This window comes from Dermacentor albipictus, chromosome 1 (genome assembly GCF_038994185.2).
Source record: "Dermacentor albipictus isolate Rhodes 1998 colony chromosome 1, USDA_Dalb.pri_finalv2, whole genome shotgun sequence".
Classification (NCBI taxonomy): Eukaryota; Metazoa; Arthropoda; class Arachnida; order Ixodida; family Ixodidae; genus Dermacentor; species Dermacentor albipictus.
In genome coordinates this window covers 309,204,504-309,225,478 of record NC_091821.1, presented here as the reverse complement: position 1 = coordinate 309,225,478, position 20,975 = coordinate 309,204,504, and the positions used below count along the sequence as shown (strand labels likewise).

Here is a 20,975-nt window from a genome sequence, read left to right as displayed (position 1 = left end):
ATGATGTGCAAAAGCTTTTCTTTTTCTTTAGGCCTTCTCATTCTAATTGTTTAGAGTGATTGAACAATATTCTTGTGTATTCTATTTCTAAGTTATCTCTCCAAATTTCCTAGGGCTTGGTTACTGAGGAAGAGATCCCTTCCCACCACAAGTAAGTTATAGCTACACTTTGGTCAGCTCTTCTCCTGTTAGTGCAGCAATCACGTTGAGATGCCTGCGTGTCACTTTGTGATGCACTTTATTTTCTTGCATGTAGGCGACTGATAAGCACTCATGGCCGCTCATATCAAGAAGTCCTTGAGAGAACCATCGGTTTCAACAACCCAACCACTGCTAGCCATCTCTGTTCAGCATTGGGCATCCCATCTTGGAGGCAGGCATCTCTTACCAAGGCTTTGCATATGTGAGTGGTGGTTCAGCAATGCTGTTTAGCTACAAAAGTTTGTCTAGCTCATTACTTACTTCTTGAGGGAGGGGTATTGACAGAAAATTTCAGACATTCGATGTTTGTGGCGATGGTCAGCTCTTTGTCTGCATGGCTACTTTTTGGCCAAGGGTGGCTGGCGAATATTGGATACATAAGACTGTGGCTGACTGCTAACTGCAGCACCCTGGGACGACGACGCTACATAATGTGTTTTGACTCTCGAGTCTTAGTGAGTGGATGCGATGTCAGCCAGGAATGCTGATGTCGCTGAATGAGGTGCAGGAGCATTCATGGCTGTGATCTCAATTTGACTGCTTGCTCCTGACCTTCTGCTTGTAATACAGTTAAACCTTGATATAACGAAGTTCAGTATAACGAAATTCCCAATATAACTATTTAAGAACACCATGTATTTAGCACCTCAACATAGCAAAATAGGTTCATACACAATTTTTATATACATGTAACAAAGTTTCACCACTGCTGCAAAGGAATATTGAGGCAATAAAAGAAAAATTCCGTGGATGCTCCTCATATGGTTGAATTACAAGTGGCTCCTTGCAAACGCACCTTTCAAATTGCACATTGTGTGACTAAGAGCGACTGCCAGAACAGTGTCATGTTAGTGTAAACTCCGATAGGATCCTATCGAGCTCTGTGTGCTGCATGCTTTCGATGCTCCAAGAAGGGTGGTGGCTTGATGGACACCGCCTTCCCGTGCGAGCCAGGGGAAAAGGAGGAGGGAGTGAGCTTGCGCACGTAAGAGGAGAGGTGAGAACGGGGGGGGGGGGGGTGGCTTTATTTTTATTTTTTTAATAGGAGAGGTACTGGAATACACTGGTAATAATTGTCTTTGCTATCATCGTCAAGATTGTAGAAAAGGGGATGCTGTTTGTCATTGCAGCATTGTTTGTCATTGCAAGAATTGTCTGTGCTTTGGTTGAACTCAGAATGACAAGAAGTTGGCACTGCTGCTGCTGTTAGTCTAAATTTGTGACTCTTCTACTAGTCTCAGATTAGTAGTTTTATAGGAGAGATAGTGCTGTTTCTTTTGACCAGGTTTGGTGATGATAGCTTGACTTCTGCCATTAGAATGTTGTTGTAATCAGGCATTCTGCACTCTTCGCGGGCCTGCTCCTTTGAGATGCGCCATTTTTAGAGCATAATCTTGGTTGGCTGTTCCTAATGCATACATTGCTGGTGCTCTTGCAGGAAAGAATACCCCAAAGAAGATTATGCAACAGCTCTGCGGAAGGCCCAGTCGTCCAAGTGGGCCTACAAGAGGTGTGTGTACGCCTTGTATGGCTGGTAATTTTTTCTGCGCACTGTAGCAAAAGCCCACATATAACAGTAGCAATAACATTACAACACTTCTCAGGACCTTACTACGAGACACTGGTGTGACACAATGCACAGTTTGGTTCAGCAAGCATATTACCAGATCTTTAATTTCCTTAATTTATTTTTTATACGGTTGAACTGGAATCGTGTTGTCACTCCTGCAATCGACTTATCAGCAGGTGTTGGAATTCTGTTGTCTTTGTGTGTCTAGTGCGGCATCTTAAGGTTTACATTATAGGGGTATTACTCAGGCTCGCGCGTGCGCACCTGACCCTTCTCTGGATCGCACAGCGCCGACGGAGCGGCAGTCGCTCCCTAGCACTTTCGCAGCAGCCCTAGCAGTCAGAGCTGTGACCCCTAACCCGCGGTTCGCAGTGAGTTGCGACCACGGCAGGTTCAGGCCAGTGGGGACAGGGTGAGTCTCGACCTAAGGTGTTTATTCACCTTAGAGTACAAAGATTCCAACAGACAACAACAGCCACAACACATACAAATACAGCACAAAACACAACCGCAGCGGCGGAGAATTCCGCACGTCTGGGGTGAAACAAACCGCACAATGTGGGAGCCACAAAAGAGGCTGATAAGAGTTCAGCTCACCCAAAGTGGTTCCGCGCTCGGGCCCTGGGGCGGTGAGTCGCACACAAAGGCCGGGCGCAACAGGGGGGACGGCGTGCGGCGGTCTCAGCGGCGGATTTGAGATGCGGCCGTTCGCTAGCTCTTCCACCGTGAGACAAAGATCCGTCGGGGGAATAGCGCTTCTCCCGAGCGGCGGAGAGGAGTCTCCCCGGTTCCAAGAAAGGGAAAGGAGGGAACGGGGTGCCTTGGCTGCAGCGTCGCGGCCAGGCGCGAAGAGCAGCGGGAGTGGCGAAGGTGCCCTCTCCTCGCTACCCTCCGCGAGCGAGCACGTGATTATCGCGTGATAACCGCGTGGCCGCTCCGGAGATATCGGGATGCGCGTGCGATCCCCACAACATAAAGCTGTTAGCCTCTTGGTGGTTGGCATTTTTTGTGTCCGTCCGTGAACAAAAATTGTCATCAGTAAAGGCTCGTACCCCCCTAAGCAAGCAAAAATGCAATGGCTCATCCCCCTCATAATGCAGAGGCTACAGGCACTCGGCAAAGTGAATTGAACAGTGCATACATTCATTGAAATCACCCATACAACACACAGAGAACAGCATACGTTTCAATAAAAAACAAGCTCAAAACAAGCATCCGAACCATCTGTAAAGCATTGCCTACCCTCTCAGCAGTTGTAGTGATCGTTTTGCACTGAACATCCACTTTTGTATGGTTGTAATGGTGATTCAATTTTTAATTCAAAATTCTGCAAGGTGTCAGCTTGGCTGTCCATCAAATATTCTGGATTGATACTCTAGGTTGATCACTTTCGGGAATATTGTTTTCAGCGGATGTGAACTGGTTAAGCTAACGGGCACAATGCACGTCTCTCCAGTGAGGTGTCAGGCCAGATGCCATGTCATGCAGAAAAATTATCCCAGAATGTGATAAACCCCAGGAATACAGCCCCAGTAGTGATCCTGCAGCAATATAGTGCATACCTACATTATTGCCATAGAGCGGCCTGTGCTTCTGTAGCCCTCATTCCTTAGAGTAAAATGTACACTTTGCTTGTACTGCAGTGTCCCTATTCTTTTGATATTTATCTGTCTAACTTGCTGGCATTAATCTGCAAAAGAAGAAAGGAAAAAATAGAATAAAACAAAAGTATAACAACAATGCAGGATCTTGGCACAGGTGGCTCTAAAAGGCTACATGATTTAAAAACACATCTCAGGACAGCTCCCACTGCTTGTTTGAGGTCCTTGCACATTTGGCATGCTGATTTTTAAGTTGTTAGGTGGAGCTACTGTCCCACTGCAATATCTAAGTTTCCTCCTTAACATTTAGTATTTTGTCTGGGAAGGATCTGCTTTCTCAAGAGCTCTGCATAGGGGAAATGTGCACACACAAACTCTCACACCATTGTTTCTATCTGAACAAACAGTCTAGGATGAGTGGCGGACATTTAGAATGTTATTGAGCTTTACAAGTGCATAGACCAACTGTGGAAGCTCAAATTACTGCAGTGCAACTCAACATATTGATTGATCAAAGGCACACTTGTTGAGCACTGTGAAGTCATGTCTGCAGGAAGTGCCCGCATTTTCATAGAAATGTATGTCGTGTGATATAAAGCATTTCGCTTTTTGATTATGATGTGCTGACGCAGAGCACGGACAAAAGACATACACTCGAACCTCGTTATAACGAAGTTAAAGGGGAGCTGAAATTGTTTCGTTGTATCTGTTACTTTGTTATATCTATTATTGCCCTTTACTGCAATATATGCCCAATGGGATGGGCACAATTGTAAACACGGAATAAGAAGACAGCTTTGCTGCCCTTGGAAGCGCTAGGCTTGTGGCCTCTGCAATTGCACGGGTGCCAATGTGACCTCCAAGGCCACACCTAGCTGCCAGCCGGCACGGCACGCCGCAGCTACAGGGAGAAGTGAATGTGCAAATCTTTTGCACCACCCCACATAGCGACGCGGCTCGTGCAGGCAGGCGTAGGCATGGCCTGGGCGTGACCCCAAGATTATTTGGGTAGATATTGGAGGCCAGGCTTAGCTGCGGCTGCCTGCACCCCACGCCACAGAAAGAGAAGGGAATGCATTAATTTTTTGCACTGCCACACGTAGCCACGCTGGCTTATGACATCCGAGGTTGCGCTGGGAAGATCCCGGAGGCCACCCCCAGCTGCGCCGGCCTGCATGGTGCGCCGCACAGGATAAGTGAATGCACTTACCTTTCGCACTGCTGCACATAGCCGCACAGCGCGGTGAAGCTTGCGCAGCCAGACACATGCAATGGAGAGGTCAGTGGAGAAGAGTGATAGTGAGCCACTCCTTGTGCGCAGCAACACGCAGCATTGAGAAAGACAAGTGTTACTCAATGGCGTGTTTCAAGTGAGGAGGCGGGAGTGTTGAACTGCCACAGTGAATGAGCGCCAAGCCCTGTGAAATGCAATGTACTTGGTGCACAACAACTGGGTATTTTTGGGGTTTTGGAGTCGAATCTAGTTGTATCCACTGGAAGTACAATTTCATTTCTTTAAAACTAGGTTTTAAATATGTGGTTCTTTATGGGAATTTCAAGGGGAGTTTTATTTACTTCGTTATATCAGTTCATTGTAATGAGGTTTGAGTGTATTTTGAGGAATGTGAGCAATTCATAGGGCCCTGCGACATGTGTTGGCTGGGACATTGCTTACAGTCATGTCTTCTGAGCAGCAATCTTGGATTTATGGGATGAGGAGGAGGAACAAAGCTTCCACTGTGGGGCAAGAATCTCTCCCATGGCAAAATAGTTCCCTGTGTCCAGTAGTAATAATCTTTAAAAAATGAAACTTGACCGTTAAGACTTGGCAAGTGCATGTATGGGGCCCACAAGCTCTGTGCTTTTCTGTATTAAACAGGAGATGAGCTGCCATTCTGCATGGCAAGGTGTGGTGGGAATAGCTTTGCACTTCCTTTATTATCAGTCTACAGCAGGCACTGATTATTGGCAGCCTTTTTATGCAGTTGTGTGAGGCTAGTTGCTGCATTTGAATAATGCTGTTTCTGTGGATCTCTGCTAGTTCTCCAAAGCAGGGACTGATTCTTGTATGACTCAGAATAATTGATCGGATGGCCAGCCATGTGCTTGGCATTACGACTCTGCACATGTGCATATCATTTGTCATTTTTAGGAACTGCTCAAGCAGTTGTCATGTTATGTGTGGGCTTCACTGCAGTTTTATAAGGGTTCAAGTGACGGTGGGGTGTTTTTCTTTTCTTGTTGCTAATGGAATATGTCTCAAGCCTACAAGCATTAATTTTGCTTTTCTTTTTTAACTTCCACAGATGTGACGTAAACAGCTTGTAAGTTTCACTCTTTTTGCTGGTAGGGTCCTCATGCCCTGCAAAATTCTGGCCAGGTAATGCCTTGGCACTGTTACCTTTGGTCGCTGCTTAATCTCTGCACCCGACTTGTGTGCATCTGTGTTACTGGTTCCCCGTGGTTGATGCTTGGGTGACTGGCTGGGTTTTGTCCCCTCTTCTTTCTTGTCAGCCTGTTCCTCCTCCTCCTCCTCCTCCTTTACACTTTGTAATCAGTCAAGCACCCTTTCTGCAGCAGCTCGGTGCTATTCTAAAAGCTCATAGGGGATGGGCTGCAAAAATTATATGTATTGGCATACGTGCCGAACTGATAAGGAAACTAGGCCAAGTTTATTTTGCTCACCCATAAATCTCTGTGCATCTTTGTTTATTCTAGGAGGATAAGTCTGAAACACGGTAAATGCAAGTTCCAACAGGATCGCCAGTCTAAGCTTTTGAAAAACGTTTACTCATGCCATAGGACTATGGTCAGCCTGCATTGACCGAAGCATTTGCATACTGCATATTTTGTTTTATGCACCCTTCTACACTTCCTACAATTTTGACAGTCAATAGTACGTGTAACTATTTACGAAATTGGAGAATGATTGTCAAGTTCTTTTTTCCAAAGTACTCCGGGGGTCCCGTATCTCGCAGGAGTACCAACCACCCCTAGTTTGGGCTTAGTGAGCCACACAAGGCTGTGTCGGGTGTCACCTCGTGCAATCTGGCGTGCGTGCTCAGGCCGCAAAAGTGCGAGGGCACTGAGCACTGCGCATGTATGAGGACACGGTATTGCCCTTAGTTGGCGGAAACCATTTGTTTCTGGCAACACACAAGACTGCACAAACGCCTGATCCTGAGCCGGCGTGGGAATCGAAGGGCTCCCGTGCCAAGGGCGAAAAATACAAGAAAGGGTGCTGCTAGCATGTTGCTGCTAGATGATGACTCCCAGTGACACGCGGCTAGGAAAAATCCCTGCAGCTATGCTGCTTACTCTCGCAATAACCATTGGGCCCACTTGCAAGAGCTCAGGCAATCTTCGTTGTCTTGGGCCTCCGATAAGTGCAGCTCAGAGCAGTATGGCCATGCACGAGCACTAGACACCGCTCTTTGGCTTAGCGCCTGAAAAAGATCAACACAATGTTCACTGTACGTGCAAAGACACCTACTCAAGTCCGAGACGCAAAGGGGCTGGTGAACGAGAGGGAAATCTGTACGTATCCACTGCTGTCCCGGAGAGATTTCCCTTGCGCTTGCTTTCCCGACAGCCACTGCTGACAACCGTTGCAAGTGGGAGGGGAGAGGCATAGGGATGACAGAACAGGCGAATGCCCGCACTTGGGCACCAGGGCATACCTCAATCTCCACAGTGCTTACTTCCGTGAAAAACTTGAGTACTTCTGTAACCAACATTTTGGGCTGTTAAAACAAAAGCCGACCTTTAGCCAAAGCACATCATCAGCACGAAAGGTACAAAAAGGCTACAGCTACAAACCCTCAACCTTTGGTGGGAGCCAAACCATGACCATTTGTGGTAGTTGAACCGATGACCTTTGGCATTAATGAAGGCGAAGTTAATTCAAGCACTGGTAATACAGATAGTTAAGGCACTCAAACCCATGACCTTGTATGGGAGTCGAACCTTTGGAATTAGGACGGATGACTAAGCAAATTAAGAAGATGAGTAAATGAACTAAGTGGGATGACTAAGCGAAGTAGACTTATGTGAATCAAGGGGGATGTGTACAATTAAGTGGGATATGTGCATCATATGCGAGTCTTTAATGCATCTGCACTTGGGCTTTCGCCTTCAAGTCGTCTTGGGGATAACAACAGACCCTGCATTTTTTTTTCTGGGTGATCTTAACATTTCTGAAAAAGAGTGTCACTGCTAGAATTCATCTGTACCCGATACAGCAGTGATTCAAGTGAAAAAAGAAATGCATACTTTGGGATGCACTTCTGACATTTTAAGTGCAGCGTATAGTGGCCTGCATATCTCCCAATGGTTATTTGCACAGTGGTTGAAATGTTGGAGATTAATAATCTGTTCAAAGTGGCTTGTTGTCATATTGCCATCTCCACAGGTAGTTTAAAAATGTTTCAGTTGTGTTTGGAGGCACATTAAGCTAAAATTGACGTGGCTCATTTGGCTGTGCTGTACAACTTCTGGTAGGCACAAAGAATTATGAAAAGCTACTGGGAGAGAGCACTAAATTGAGGAGTCTTTGATATTTGTGAATTAAAGCAAGCAAAGCCCATCACTCTTGAGTTTGGCTCAGAATCCTTGTGGAACGCTGTTTTTTTTTTAAGTGTAATGTTATGTACATATGGGGTGACATAGTACACTACATTAAATACAGGAAAAGATCCTGTGTAATGACATTGATGGTAGACTTCTTGCAGTTTGTATACAAAAGATCAGTGTATTCACACATAAACACTTATCATAGATATGTAATGAAAATGATGATCACACATATGCCAGAAGGGAATATGCAGATGCAGTGGAAGAGAGGGCCTTATTAAAGGAAACTGTGGTTGCTTTAGCCAGTGGGGTGTGCTTTACTGGTTTATGTTGCAATGTTGCTACCACTACCTGTTTTTTCCTGGGTCACTGCTTGCTCATTGTTGCATGTCCTTGCCTTCTGCCAACTACAGCTTGAAAGACGGAGTGATGCACTTCAAGGCTGGCAACCACAGTGAGGCATTTGCCTGCCTCAACAAGGCCCTCCAGATTGACCCCGAGAACGTGGAGGCCCTGGTGGCACGGGGCGCTTTGTGAGTGTTCTTCCCAGTGACTTCACATGAGCAGCCCTATTTTGCAATTGCTGTGTTTACCCGGTTCCAGTATGCACCTAACTTTATTTGTTTGCTTATAAATGGGTTTCGATATTACCTCCACATTAAAACTGCGTGCAAAAGGAAAACGTATTTGCAGTTTTAGCACCTGCCTAGTGTCAAAACCAGTATCACCACCAACACCACGTTGCAACAGAACATATTCTCGTTTAGTTTCCTGTCTGCGACTGTGCTCAACTCTTGGTTTTGGACTTCCTTTTCCTAACTAGCTAATGGCATGGACATGCCACTTTCACTGCGAAAGCAATAAACTGAAGTGAATATAACTGGAAAAATTGGCAGTGTTTATTAGGTCTGTAGGCCACCATACTGTTCGCAAAGGTTGTGAAGTCGGCAAGAAATGATGAATGTTAAATGCAGTTAATGGCATAGTGAGCACCAACAAAATGCTGCTAAACAGTGGTGAAGCTGTAAAATGAGATTTTATAAATTTTATTTTTCTGTTTCCATTGTGTCATGTCTGCTTTTGTTAACAGTTGGTAACCACTGAAGGCACTGTCTCTGAATGATTGATTGTATGCAAAGTCAGCCTCATTTGTCATTGTTGAAAGTGGCTGACTGGTTTAATTACTGGAACTATGCAAAAAAATTTAGGACACATTAACAAATTTTTTTCACAATTCCATGAAATATAAACCTTGCACTTTTGCAGCTACTGCCAAGAGATATTGCTATTTCAAGGAGATATCAGCATTCTACATATCTTGAAGCATATGTATGCCAATTTTTGTTAGTATAGGACAATTATAAGTGCACAAGGTTATTCTCATGGGATTGTGAAAAAAATTTGTTTACAAATTTTTTCTTGCATAGTTTCACCAATTATATGTGCACTTTGGAGAGATATCTACACTTTGCAGTCTACAAAGAGCTAAATAAGCTACAGCATCATGCTTTTTATGAAATTTTAACGCCAAGGAAGTGCCTCCAAAGATCACTATATTTTGCAGTTGTGTAGAACATAACTAAAGAAATATAGTAGCTACACAAGAACTCGCATGTTTGAAGTCTGCATAAAGAAACTCTATGAATGCCAGTATTTTCAGCTCTCTAGTTTTTTTTAAAGTAGCATCTCTTCATCATGCAGAAGTTGCTAACTTCTGTGGCTTTGAGCTTCAGGGAATGGTTCTCATATAACCACCTTGTATACTTACATGACAGTGTGTGCTGTTCAAAACTAAGATCCTATTGACAGCACCTGCTCTGAAGCTGTCACTAAAGTGCTGGGAATTCAACTAATGACCAAGCACTGTTTCAAATGTCGTGAATTACTAACAGAAATGTTTTTGCATGTGGATACTGAAGCATAAATTTAGAAAAATTTCAGTAAGAAGCCCGTCCAATTCAAGCATGCTCATGGAGTGGCTGTTGTGCTGTGCTCCACACTGATGCATTGTTTTCTTTGTGGTGGTTGGTTCCCCAGGTTTGCAAATAACAGTAACTTGCGACGTGCCCTAGAAGACTTCGAGCAGGCACTGACTTTGAATCCAAACCATCCCAATGCCCGCAAGTACATGTCCGAGACCCTGGTTGCCCTCGGACGCTAGTGAGTACAGCCTTTCATGCCCGTTTTGCCGAAGTACTTGTGTGTCCTTTGAAGTTGTGATATTAGTTAGGTCCGCCTCTCAGTTGGCTGCTGCTACACTTAAAGATATGCCCTTCAGGTTATCATAAATGGCTCTTCACTAGCTTTTTAAGCCAAATATGCATTGACAAAGGTGCTGTACTAATCAGTCTCAGTTGGTGTCATTGTTGGCATAGTATTCTTACCATATTTACTTGATCTTAATGTGCACCTTATTTTCATACTTCGAGAACTTATGCAGTGCAATGCATAAGTTAGCAATGCCTATCATTCTTCATCGTAACAGTAAGGGTGATCCACTCTCAATTGCACATAGAGAATTTATTGTATCCAATCTATGATGAAATGAACATCACTCTTCATTGCATTCAGAGGTGGCCTTATCACTACCAACAGCCCAGAAAATGTCACCTTTAGTGGCATACGAGAAACAGTATTTCTAAAATTGCTTGCAGACGATAGCAGCCTGACAAATTTCAGGAGCAGGCAAAATGCTACAGCAGTTCCCACAGCTATCACAATGTGTGGATTAGATTCTACTGCAGAAATTTCTAGTGCTGAAGATGATAGCTTGTCATTACTTTCAAACTCTCACCTAATGTGCATGCCCTCTCATGTATATTCTTCTGGGCAGTAAAGGTCTTTCAGAATTGAATAAACAGGGTAGGTTCATTATTAGCTCAGGCTTTCTAAAGTTCCATCAGTAAAAATATAGTATGAAAAATTATGTGCAGTTAACGTTAGTCTGCATTAGTTGGCTTTCACTTTATAACAGATTTAGTTCTGTGTTGTGACTATTTCGGAACAACGGCCACGGCGGCTGCATTTCGATGGGGGCGAAATGCGAAAACACCCGTGTGCTTAGATTTAGGTGCACGTTAAAGAACCTCAGGTGGTCGAAATTTCCGGAGCCCTCCACTACGGCGTGCCTCATAATCAGAAAGTGGTTTTGGCACGTAAAACCCCAAATATTATTATTATTATTATTTCGGAACATGCAGAATCTCATGTTTACAGTCATGGAGTATTGTAGGAGCATGGTATAAGATTGTTTTAATAACCACCAGCTTTCATGTGTAGCAGTGGTACAACTTGGAATTTATAGCTCCCAATAATTGGCTCGTTAGCTACTAGGCTGGCGTTAATTGTTGCCCAGTATCTTTACGATTTATTTGTAACTACCATTGAGTTTTCCTTTTTAGTAGTATTCCAGCTATGGTATTCAGCTTGTACTACTACCATATGATTACGCATCAATGGATTTGACAGTCATGCTTGATAAGCTTAATACAGCTGTTGGTTAGAAGTTCTTGCTTAATTCACTTCAAAAGTTCATTATTATTATTTATGTGATACTGCAGACCTTGAACAGGTCCAAGCAGCATGTGTACAAAAGCATTTGAATAGACACACGAAAAAAAAAAAAAAAACATGCCAACCAGTAGCAGGGTACGATGGGGATGGCATTGAGTTCCAGTTGGCATCGAGGTGCAGTTTCTAGAATAAAGGAATTCTTGAACACTTAATTGCGTGCAAAATGTGGGATTAAAGTGTGAGGTTGTTGGTGCCGGGTGTGTCTAGTTGTTAAGGGTTTAATATATATTGATGGCTCAATGATAAATTTATTACTAAAAAGTGCTGAAAGAAAGTGGAGGCAAAATTTTTTTCTTCGTAAAGCTAGTAACTGTGTACCATTTGTTACCATATGTTACATGGGAGAATCATACAGCGAAAATTTAGAAAAATAAATCGAACTGCCTTTGTCTGTATTCTTTCAGGCTTTTTAATGTTAACGTCAGTATAGAGATCCCGGACTATACATGCATACTGAAGTATCGGCCAAATAAAGGGTGTGTAGCAGAGAAGTTCTACACTATACTAGCCAAGGCGTTTCTTAATTTGTGTTGGAGTAGACAGAGTTTACGAAAGGCTGATGTGCATACGTCGTCACTATGAATGCTCCACGGTAGATTGCTAGTAATGTTGACTCCCAAGTATTTGTAGAGTGTAACCTCTTGTAGGTCTGACGAACCTAGCTGATAAGCGTGCATTAGTGGGTTTATTTTACGTGTAATTTGTAAATAACTTTCTCAGTGTTCAGGAGCATTCCCCACATCTTGCACCAATCCGAAATGTTGTTGAAGTTCAAGTTGATCGTTATGGGAAGTTGTATCTCTGTACAAAACACAATCGGTAGCAATTAGTCTGATGTTTATTGAGTCGACTGCATTTACAAGATCATTAAGGGGAGACACTCCTTGAAAATACATATTCTAAATATTTGCCCTAGAGATTTGAAAATCCATGCACTTATAGGGCATTACAAGCACATTTTGAATATGTCATTAGTTTCTTCGTAGCTGTTATAGTTCTTGACTAAGGGTCCTACACAGTGGCAAAATAGAGTAATTTTGGGGGCACTTTATTGTGTAATAAATTTTTGCAAAAAGCTTTGTGCTGTAGCTTATTTAGCTCTTTTTAGACTGCTAAGTGCCAATGTATATTCAAACAGCATCTACAATTACTGCAAATATGAAAAAAAAAAAGTTAGGGTACTTCAACTAATTTATACTAATAAAATTTGGCACACATACTCTTGAAGATATGTACAGTGCTAATACCTACTTGAAAATGCAATATCTCGCTGCAGTAGTTGCAGAAGTGCAAGGTTATGTTTCAGGGAATCGAGAAAAAAAATATAATTGAAATGCTGTAATCTTTTTGCATAGTTTCATTAATTGTGCATGCTGTTTGGCTAGATATCGGCACTTTGAGATCTACAAAGAGCTAAACAAGCTACAGCATGATGTGTTTTTGTTAAAATTTAGGACATAAAAGAGTGCCCACAAAGATTACTATATTTTGCCATTGTGCATCACATACCTAAAAAACTATGACATCTACAGAAAAAGTAATGACATTTTTGAAATCTGCATAGAAAACTCTATCATTGGCTGAATTTTGAAGGCTTTAGTACAGTTAGTAATAAAAAGTCGTTTCAAGGAGTGCCTCCCCTTAATGTACAAATGGAAAAGCAACGGTCCGAGTGTGCTACCTTGTGGTACTCCTGATGTTACCGGTAGATGGTCCCGACTGTTGCCTGTCGATCACAACATACTGTTTACGATTGCTTATGTAATCAGTAATCCAATGTATAATGATAGGAGGAAACATGACATTTAATTTTGTTATGAGTGAATCATGAGGTGATGTACAGTCTGTTTCACACTTAGGGGAAAACTCGGAGCGCGTGGCATCGGCGATGCGGCGAGCGCTGGAGTCGCGCGGCGGAAGCAGCTCGCGCAGGCGCAGACGCTCTAGGGGCGGAGTCGTGATCTGCGTCGTCTGCTACGGCGGTGCGCGCTGGCCGCATTGTCGGGAAGAGTGCTACGGTCAGAGGCAGTGCGCGTATTCCATTGTTACTGCGGGAACTGAGCCGATATTCCTTATTAAGCGTTGTGCAACGCCAAACTCTGAGCTTTCATTGGCCACATTCGAGTTCTACGAACTTCTTTTGACGACATGCTTCTTTCGTTCTTTCGAAAGGCCGGGGTACTTAGTGCGTGCACGTATATTTCTTCGCTGTGTGTTACCGTAACACGCAGCGATAAGAAAGGGACACCGAACGGTGCGCGCAACGTGCTCGGTCTCTATTTGGCGCGAAAGGAAAACAGAACACTCAATATAATGACTATGCGAATCGAACACGATGAAACAAACGGATAAGAATAAAAGAATACTTTAGGTTAAGGCATTGAGCTGAAAGTGTTTCTTCTCGATAATAGTTCTTTACACAAGACAGGCTCTGTCAGCCGACAAGGAAATGCACGCGGCACGGTCCGAAAATCGCTTAGTACCTCATCATGTCCCCAGCGGCAGCGATGACAGCGCTCATTTTGGAGGCCAGTGAGTTGCAAATTGAAATGGTAAGTCATGCGTTCATTCGCAGCACGTCCGACTCGATGACGATGGTCGACTTTGTGGTGATTTGGTGCTCTTCAAACTTCTGAAGGTAAAAAAAGTAAATGACCTTGAGAAGGAAATGCAGCGTCATCTCCTTCCTTCGCTCATTGGTGATCGAAGAACGGTGCGGGTCTCTACAGACACAGGAAGGTTTACATGATACAAGACTGATCTGAATAAAGCTGGCGCTTGTCCGTCTTCATTCCAGCTTTTTCATCTGACCATAACGGTGCTAAATCGTTAGCCTTGTTCTTAGCCTTGTGCTGAAATTACCCTTGTAAAGAACTATCGTCGAGAAGAAACACTTTCAGCTCAATGCCTTAACCTAAAGTAATATTTTATTCTTATCCGTTTGTTTCATCGTGTTCAACTCACGTAGTCATTATATTGAGTGTTCTGTTTTCCTTTCGCGCCAAATAAAGACCGAGCACGTTGCGCGCACAGTTCGATCGGTGTCCCTTTCTTATCGCTGCGTGTTACGGTAACACACACAGCGAAGAAATACACGTGCACGCACTAAGTACCCCGGCCTTTCGAAAGAACGAAAGAAGCATGTCGTCAAAAGAAGTTCGTAGAACTCGAATGTGGCCAATGAAAGCTCAGAGTTTGGCGTTGCACAACGCTTAATAAGGAATATCGGCTCAGTTCCCGCAGTAACAATGGAATACGCACACTGCCTCTGACCGTCGCACTCTTCCCGACAATGCGGCTAGCGCGAGCTGCTTCCGCCGCGCGACTCCAGCGCTCGCCGCATCGCTGATGCCACGCGCTCCGAGTTTTCCCCTAAGTGTGAAACAGACTGTACACGGTCCACATCTATAATAACAAATGAAAGCATGGCATTTTTTAATTTTGTTGTGAGTGAATCATGAGGTACAAATGTCCATTCCCTGTTCCAAAATACTGGAGTTCTACCAAGCAGAAAAGGTTTATGAATGCCCGCCTTAGTGGCCATGGCGGTTTTCTGCCAAGCTTGAGGTCGCGCTTTGGCTTCCCTGCTGCCGCTGCAGCATTCTGATGGAGGTTGGATGCAAAATATAGTGAAGCACCTGTGTGCTAAGCATTAGGTGCACATTATTTATGATCCATAATGAAATACAGGGTACCCCTCTCCACTATGGTCACAGCCTATGTGTTGTTTTGGAATGTTATACGTGAGTCAGTCAAACTATTGGCCAATAAAAAAAGGGGGGGGGGGTGCTTTGGTTGATTGGGTATGTGGGGAGACCCACTGCTGCTGCATGCATGCTAAAGAGGGGCTCCTGTTGTGTGCAGCTACGAGGAGAGGGGTGACTTGGAAGGTGCAGTCAAGACATACAAGAAGGCAGTGAAAGTGAACCTGAGCAACACGGATGCTCGAGAAGCCCTCATTGCCATGGAAGTCAAGGAACGCAAGAGGGAGGCCGTACGTATTACATATTCTCTCTAGGTCAGCTACAATGTCTGTAGCATTAGACTGCTGATTATTAAGAAGATTTAGCAGGATACTAAAGAGAACTGGTAAAGCAGTGTAGACTACAGTTCATCCTGGATATATAGAACTAGGAGAATCAAATTGTTGTCTGTACCGAACAGTGGTAGTCAAGTACTACGTGTACAATATCATCATCATCAACAACAACCTATTTCAAAGGGGCCCTGAACCACTTCTTATCCATGTGGAGAAAGACACTTGAAGTGAAGATCGGCTATTTCAGAACCACTTTGCCGCAAAAAGTACTTCAATGCGTTTGGCAGAAGCGGAGTTATCGGCAATCAAATACGGCCTCAGCTATGCTCCCCTTCCTCCTCCAATGCCTTGCACTGTGAAGGCTACGGCGGAGATGTCACTGTGGCGCGCAGTTCAAATTTCCGATTTGGTGCCTACGTCGCACTAAACGTAGGCCAAACGCGGCTGTCCTCAGAGAGCCGCAGTGCGCTTAGCCACTGGACTCGCGGCAGCCGCGGTGTAGCTGAGCGCAGCGTCCAATAGCAGCTGCGTATTGGAGTGTGCTTTACTATGAAATAGAGCACACAAAAGGCAAGGAGCATGGGGTTTTTGAAACGAGAGCGCTTGAGAAAAAGGTGGCTTTGCGCTCCGCTTTCGAGCTCCATGGACTGCGTACAACAGCAGAACTTGGCTGAGATGTTTACAACAGCGCATGCTGCCCGCAGACTATATTATTTCACCAAGCCCGAGGGGTGGTTCAGGGCTCCTTTAGGTCCACTATAGGACGAAGGCCTCTCCCTCCGATCTCCATTTACCCCTGTGCTGTGCCAACCGATTCCAACTTGTGCCTGCAAATTTCTTAATTTCATCACTCCACCTAGTCTTTTGCCATCCCTGACTGCGTTTCCCTTCTCTCTGCACCCATTCTGTAACCCTAATGGTCCACCTGTTATCTAAACTGTGCGTTGCATACCTGCCCAGCTCTATATCGAACTCCTATTCACTACCACATCCGATATATTGTACGCTGTGCCACGTGGCGCCCCTTGCAAGTGCATTTCCCCTAACTGAGATGTGATCACTTGCGTCGCTGGAAATGTTTAATGCCGACAAAATTGAAATGGCACATTGTTGACAGATTCTGCCAAACAAGAGACTGAAACTTATGAGCGATAAAAAAAAAATGAGCAAGATGCTTTCAGTTTTTCTCGCATATAAATGACTCGTGTAAACTGTGGCCGTTGGTTATTGGCAAGAGCAGATCGCCACTCTGCATCAAGAACGCAAAATGCTTCCTGGCTTGGTACACATTCCACAAAATAACATCCGTTGTTTAATCTCAATAACCCGCTGTAGTTGCTTAGTGGCTATGGTGTTGGGCTGCTGAGCACGAGGTCGTGGGATCGAATCCCTGCCACGGCGGCCGCACTTTGATGGAGGCGAAATGCGAAAACACCTGTGTACTTAGATTTAGGTGCACATTAAAGAACCCCAGGTGGTCGAAATTTCTTAAGTCCATTACTACGGCGTGCCTCATAATCGGAAAGTGGTTTTGGCACGTAAAACCCCATAATTTAATCTCAATGATTCCAGGCATGGAATGCCGAACTGAGGTGCTGCCCCGCCGGGTTTGTCTTAGATACAAAGGCTTTCTGCAAACGGCATTTCAGGATTCCGCGAGCTGCCAAAACGAATCCGACCCTAACATCCACTTGGACAGATTTTTATATTGCAGTTTCAATATAACAAAACCACTGCACACTGCATCTGCAATTTGTAGAAAGACCACCCCCTGCCAATGCGGCAGCGGCATGCAACACTTGTCGCTGCGCGATTCGCGGGTCCGCGCTGCAGGCATTTCATTCGTGCTCGTACAGTTACATGCAAGTGGGAATGGATTGGGATGTTCTGCAAGCTGATAGCCGTATTTTAAAAACTAACAGCATGTGTGTGGTGTTGACAGTCACCAACATAGGGGCTGGAAGGGAAAGGCTGCCGACGAAGGGATGTATCGGCCGCGAGGTTTTACAACGCTGAGTGGCACGTAAGAAGACGCACTGACTTTTTTTAGGGCAGCCGAGAAGTGAGGACGACTGGTTTGAACAGGAACACGATTCTGGAACTTGACACCACAGTCCGCCTGACTCGTTATGCACGTATGACAATTGACTGTTCAAGGTGTGTTGTAATGACCATGCTGCCAGGCACATCATGCGGTATTCACAGTACAAGTGTGCTGATGGCGACACATCACGTATCCATAGAGGCTAGTTTGCTTCCACGGTGTCCATTTCTACCCTATCTTGAATGAAAACGGTCAACAGGCACTTCGACAAGTGCACAGCACACCGTGGTCTTGTGTCCGGGCGACGCAGCCTTACGGCTTAGCGTTGTGAAGTGCGAGCGCTTTGCAATGTTCATAAGAAAAAAATCAACTTTTGTGTGTGCGGAGCGACCTTTAAAAGCATATCGGTTAAGTTCCCACTTTTTGCAGTCTCTGGAAACTGCCTGAGATGTGCACAGATCTCGGATAACCGTCAGATGGGCATATTTTGTATTTCGAATTATCGATATATCAAACTATTTTGCAGTCCCCTTCAAGTTCGATAGATCCGGGATCGACTGTATGTGCATTTAGTATGTGCACCTAACTGCGGGCAAGGCTGGAGTTGGTTGAGTAGTGCAGCCTCCACACTGCACTGTTTTAGAGACGGCATCCACCTTGTCTACACAGGAGCCTTTGGTGCCCCAAGACACCCGGTCACTTTCAAGCCAGGCATCGCTGCTTGCCGAACTTCAAGGGGAGATGAGTAAGCCCACAAAGGACACCCGGGAGAAGCTGCGTCTTCTGCTCAAGGATGAAGTGGAAAAAAAGTAGGTGCTCTTTCAAACCCTATGCTATGCTGCAGAACTGCATAGCAATGATACTTTCTTATCGACTAGTTGGTTCATACTTGAATTATAGATGTGCTGTGCAAGATGCACAAGGACAGAAGAGGACAGGATGCTGTGCTCTTTTTCCTCTTTTCCCAGTGCATCTTTCGCAGCACAATAATTCATGTGGAGCAAGTGTTGCCCAAACTGCACCAAAAGAGATAAAAAGACGACTTACAAAAGGACACTTAATTTTTTTCCCTCATGTGCAAATGATCCTGTTCATCACATAACCAAGTCAAAAATTTTGTTAAAGCGATAATTTATTAGAAAAACAACTTTTACAGCTGTCAGATCAGCTTTCTTTATTAAGGGGGGTGGGATGCGGGGATCAGATCGCGAAAATCGCAAAAAAGATCGATTTTTGGCTACGACGCGTTTCGGTATCTGCAATGCCTAATCTATATTGTATCAAAATGGTTTGACTGAAAACGCACTAAAAGTGCCCGAAAAAATTAATTTATCAGTGCGTAGGGCGAGAAAACAGCTATAAATCACATAAAATCACCGTAGTTCGCGGAGCCCTAACTCGTCTTTCCCGCCACCGAACGCCGCCATCTTGGTATCGTTCGAAAGCTCGAAGTTTCGCCATTCCGTTTCTGAATTCTTTGGTCGTCACCATCTTGTAACAAACACACAAACACAAAAGAAGCGCGGGTCTGCTAGAGGCGGTCACACGGGCCCTGCAATGAAAGCGGGCCTCCGATTGGTTGCCGTACTGAAAGGCGTCTCGCCATAAGTTGCTGCTGCAGCAGCGTGCAAGCTGGCAATCACAGCGGACCGCAGTTGTCTACTTTGAAAACCATGCCAGCGTCTTTCTTCGTTTGACACTCGCAGAATTCGGATTTATGAAAGCTCCCAGGTCAGTGATGGACCGTCGCTCGTTTGAAAGGAACATTTAAATGAAGCATGCCTTCGGAAAACGGAAGCGCAAGCCTCCTACGGCGAGAAAAAGACGGCGGCCAGCAGGAGAAGCAGAGAACCCGACTGAACACGTGGATAACGTGCCGCGTTATCTTGCACCGTGCGATTCCAGCAGCGAAGCCGACAATCGCCCTGTGACATGGACACTGATAACCAAGCCACCGGAAGACGTCCCCACGGAGGCTCTCGCACCTGCACGTACGGCCGCGCGAGTCAGCAACCGAGATCGTGTTGTTGGAGGCGACACGGGTCGAAGGTCTCCATCGCTGGCAGAGACGGTGTGCGTTTCCGATGCATCGTGCGACAGGGACACGCAGCCTGTGAGTGAGCCCCAACGGTCGACGAGCTACATACTGTATGGTGACTCAAGGCTCACCAGACGAATCGTCGCACGATTCAGACGCGCCTTGAGCCGCGTTTTGTGCCAGCAGTGACTGCAGAAGCGCAGGCATGCAGCGTTCGCGACTCCCTTCGCGCAGTCTATGCGACTGAGCGGAAGCAGCAATGCCAAGAACAAATTTCGGCCCCCTGTGACTGTGAGTTCATTATTATGCCTGTTTCCGCGATGAACCCTTTGATCGCTAAAACTCCGTGCCCAAGATGCCAACAGCGTTCTGTGGGTGTACACTGCGATACCAGGCTTGGTCTGGTAGTGAAAATGGTGGTCATGCACTACTCCAGATGGCGCAAGGAAAGGATAAAGAACGCCTGAAGAAGGCATCCAAAGCCCACCAAACAATGAGGCAAAGGTGTAAGAAGATGCCTGACAGCAATAATTCAAAATATTACAGCCCTGGTGCTTTTAATAAATTTGCAGTGCTCTTAAAACTTTGCAGCCAGTTTTCTCAATTGCATTTTTTTTTTTTTGTCAATCACCTCGCGCATGGTAAGCGTAGCACAACAATGGCTGGACCGATTTTGGTCCAGTTTGTTTTGCTGTGATCCACAAGCTGTGCTGTACTTAAAGACAGTCTTGAAATGTTTCTTTATCTTTCCATTATTTAATTATTTCACAATTACTACATGGGTCCATGCAGTGAAGCACAGTCATGTACATGTTATGTTGAGCAAAAAATTATTAGCGCACTAAAAAAAAAATCGAACACTGTCTTGATATAGATTAGACATCTGGGCAAACATGCAAAGTATTCCCAGCTTCCTATCATGTTTTGTTACTGTGCCAGGCTTTCCACAAGCAAGGAACTTATGAATTCTTATAAAACGAAAACTAATTAAGATATCCTAATGAGACTTTAGATTTGTCTCTTTATTGCAATGTGCAGTGTGTGTGCCAAGTTTCAGCCCTTTCTGTCAAGAAACAAAGTTAATTCTGATCCCCTCCTCCCCCCTTAACACATTTCAGCTCAACACACTGTATTTCAAGGTAATTCTCTCTCGACCGGAGCTCTCCAATTTGCCATGCTTTTTGTTCTGTTGAACATGACTTTAAGCCTTCACTCGTCCCACAGTTGAAATAGATGGCTGACCACGCAACAGAACAAAAATATTTTTGCAACTTTACTTTTCAGCAGTCTTCTTGTGCCAACTAAACCATAGTTGACAAAGAGCTCAAATTGTCCTG

General features: G+C 44.8%; 1 protein-coding gene across 10 annotated transcripts in view; it reads left to right on the top strand.

Moving 5' to 3' along the window:
* LOC135907022 (tetratricopeptide repeat protein 14-like) overlaps window positions 1-20,975 on the top strand; it is an 86,892-nt gene that overhangs the window by 42,619 nt on the left and 23,298 nt on the right. For 9 of the 10 annotated variants that reach the window (XM_065438695.2, XM_065438689.2, XM_065438688.2 and 6 more), the window contains 8 exons: window positions 114-151; window positions 257-403; window positions 1,640-1,711; window positions 5,679-5,696; window positions 8,358-8,477; window positions 9,982-10,104; window positions 15,382-15,511; window positions 18,270-18,409. In XM_065438695.2, the coding sequence (XP_065294767.1) occupies window positions 114-151; window positions 257-403; window positions 1,640-1,711; window positions 5,679-5,696; window positions 8,358-8,477; window positions 9,982-10,104; window positions 15,382-15,511; window positions 18,270-18,409 (788 nt within the window). The remainder of the gene's footprint in view (window positions 1-113; window positions 152-256; window positions 404-1,639; window positions 1,712-5,678; window positions 5,697-8,357; window positions 8,478-9,981; window positions 10,105-15,381; window positions 15,512-18,269; window positions 18,410-20,975) is intronic. The other variant, XM_065438687.2, reaches the window with a different exon arrangement.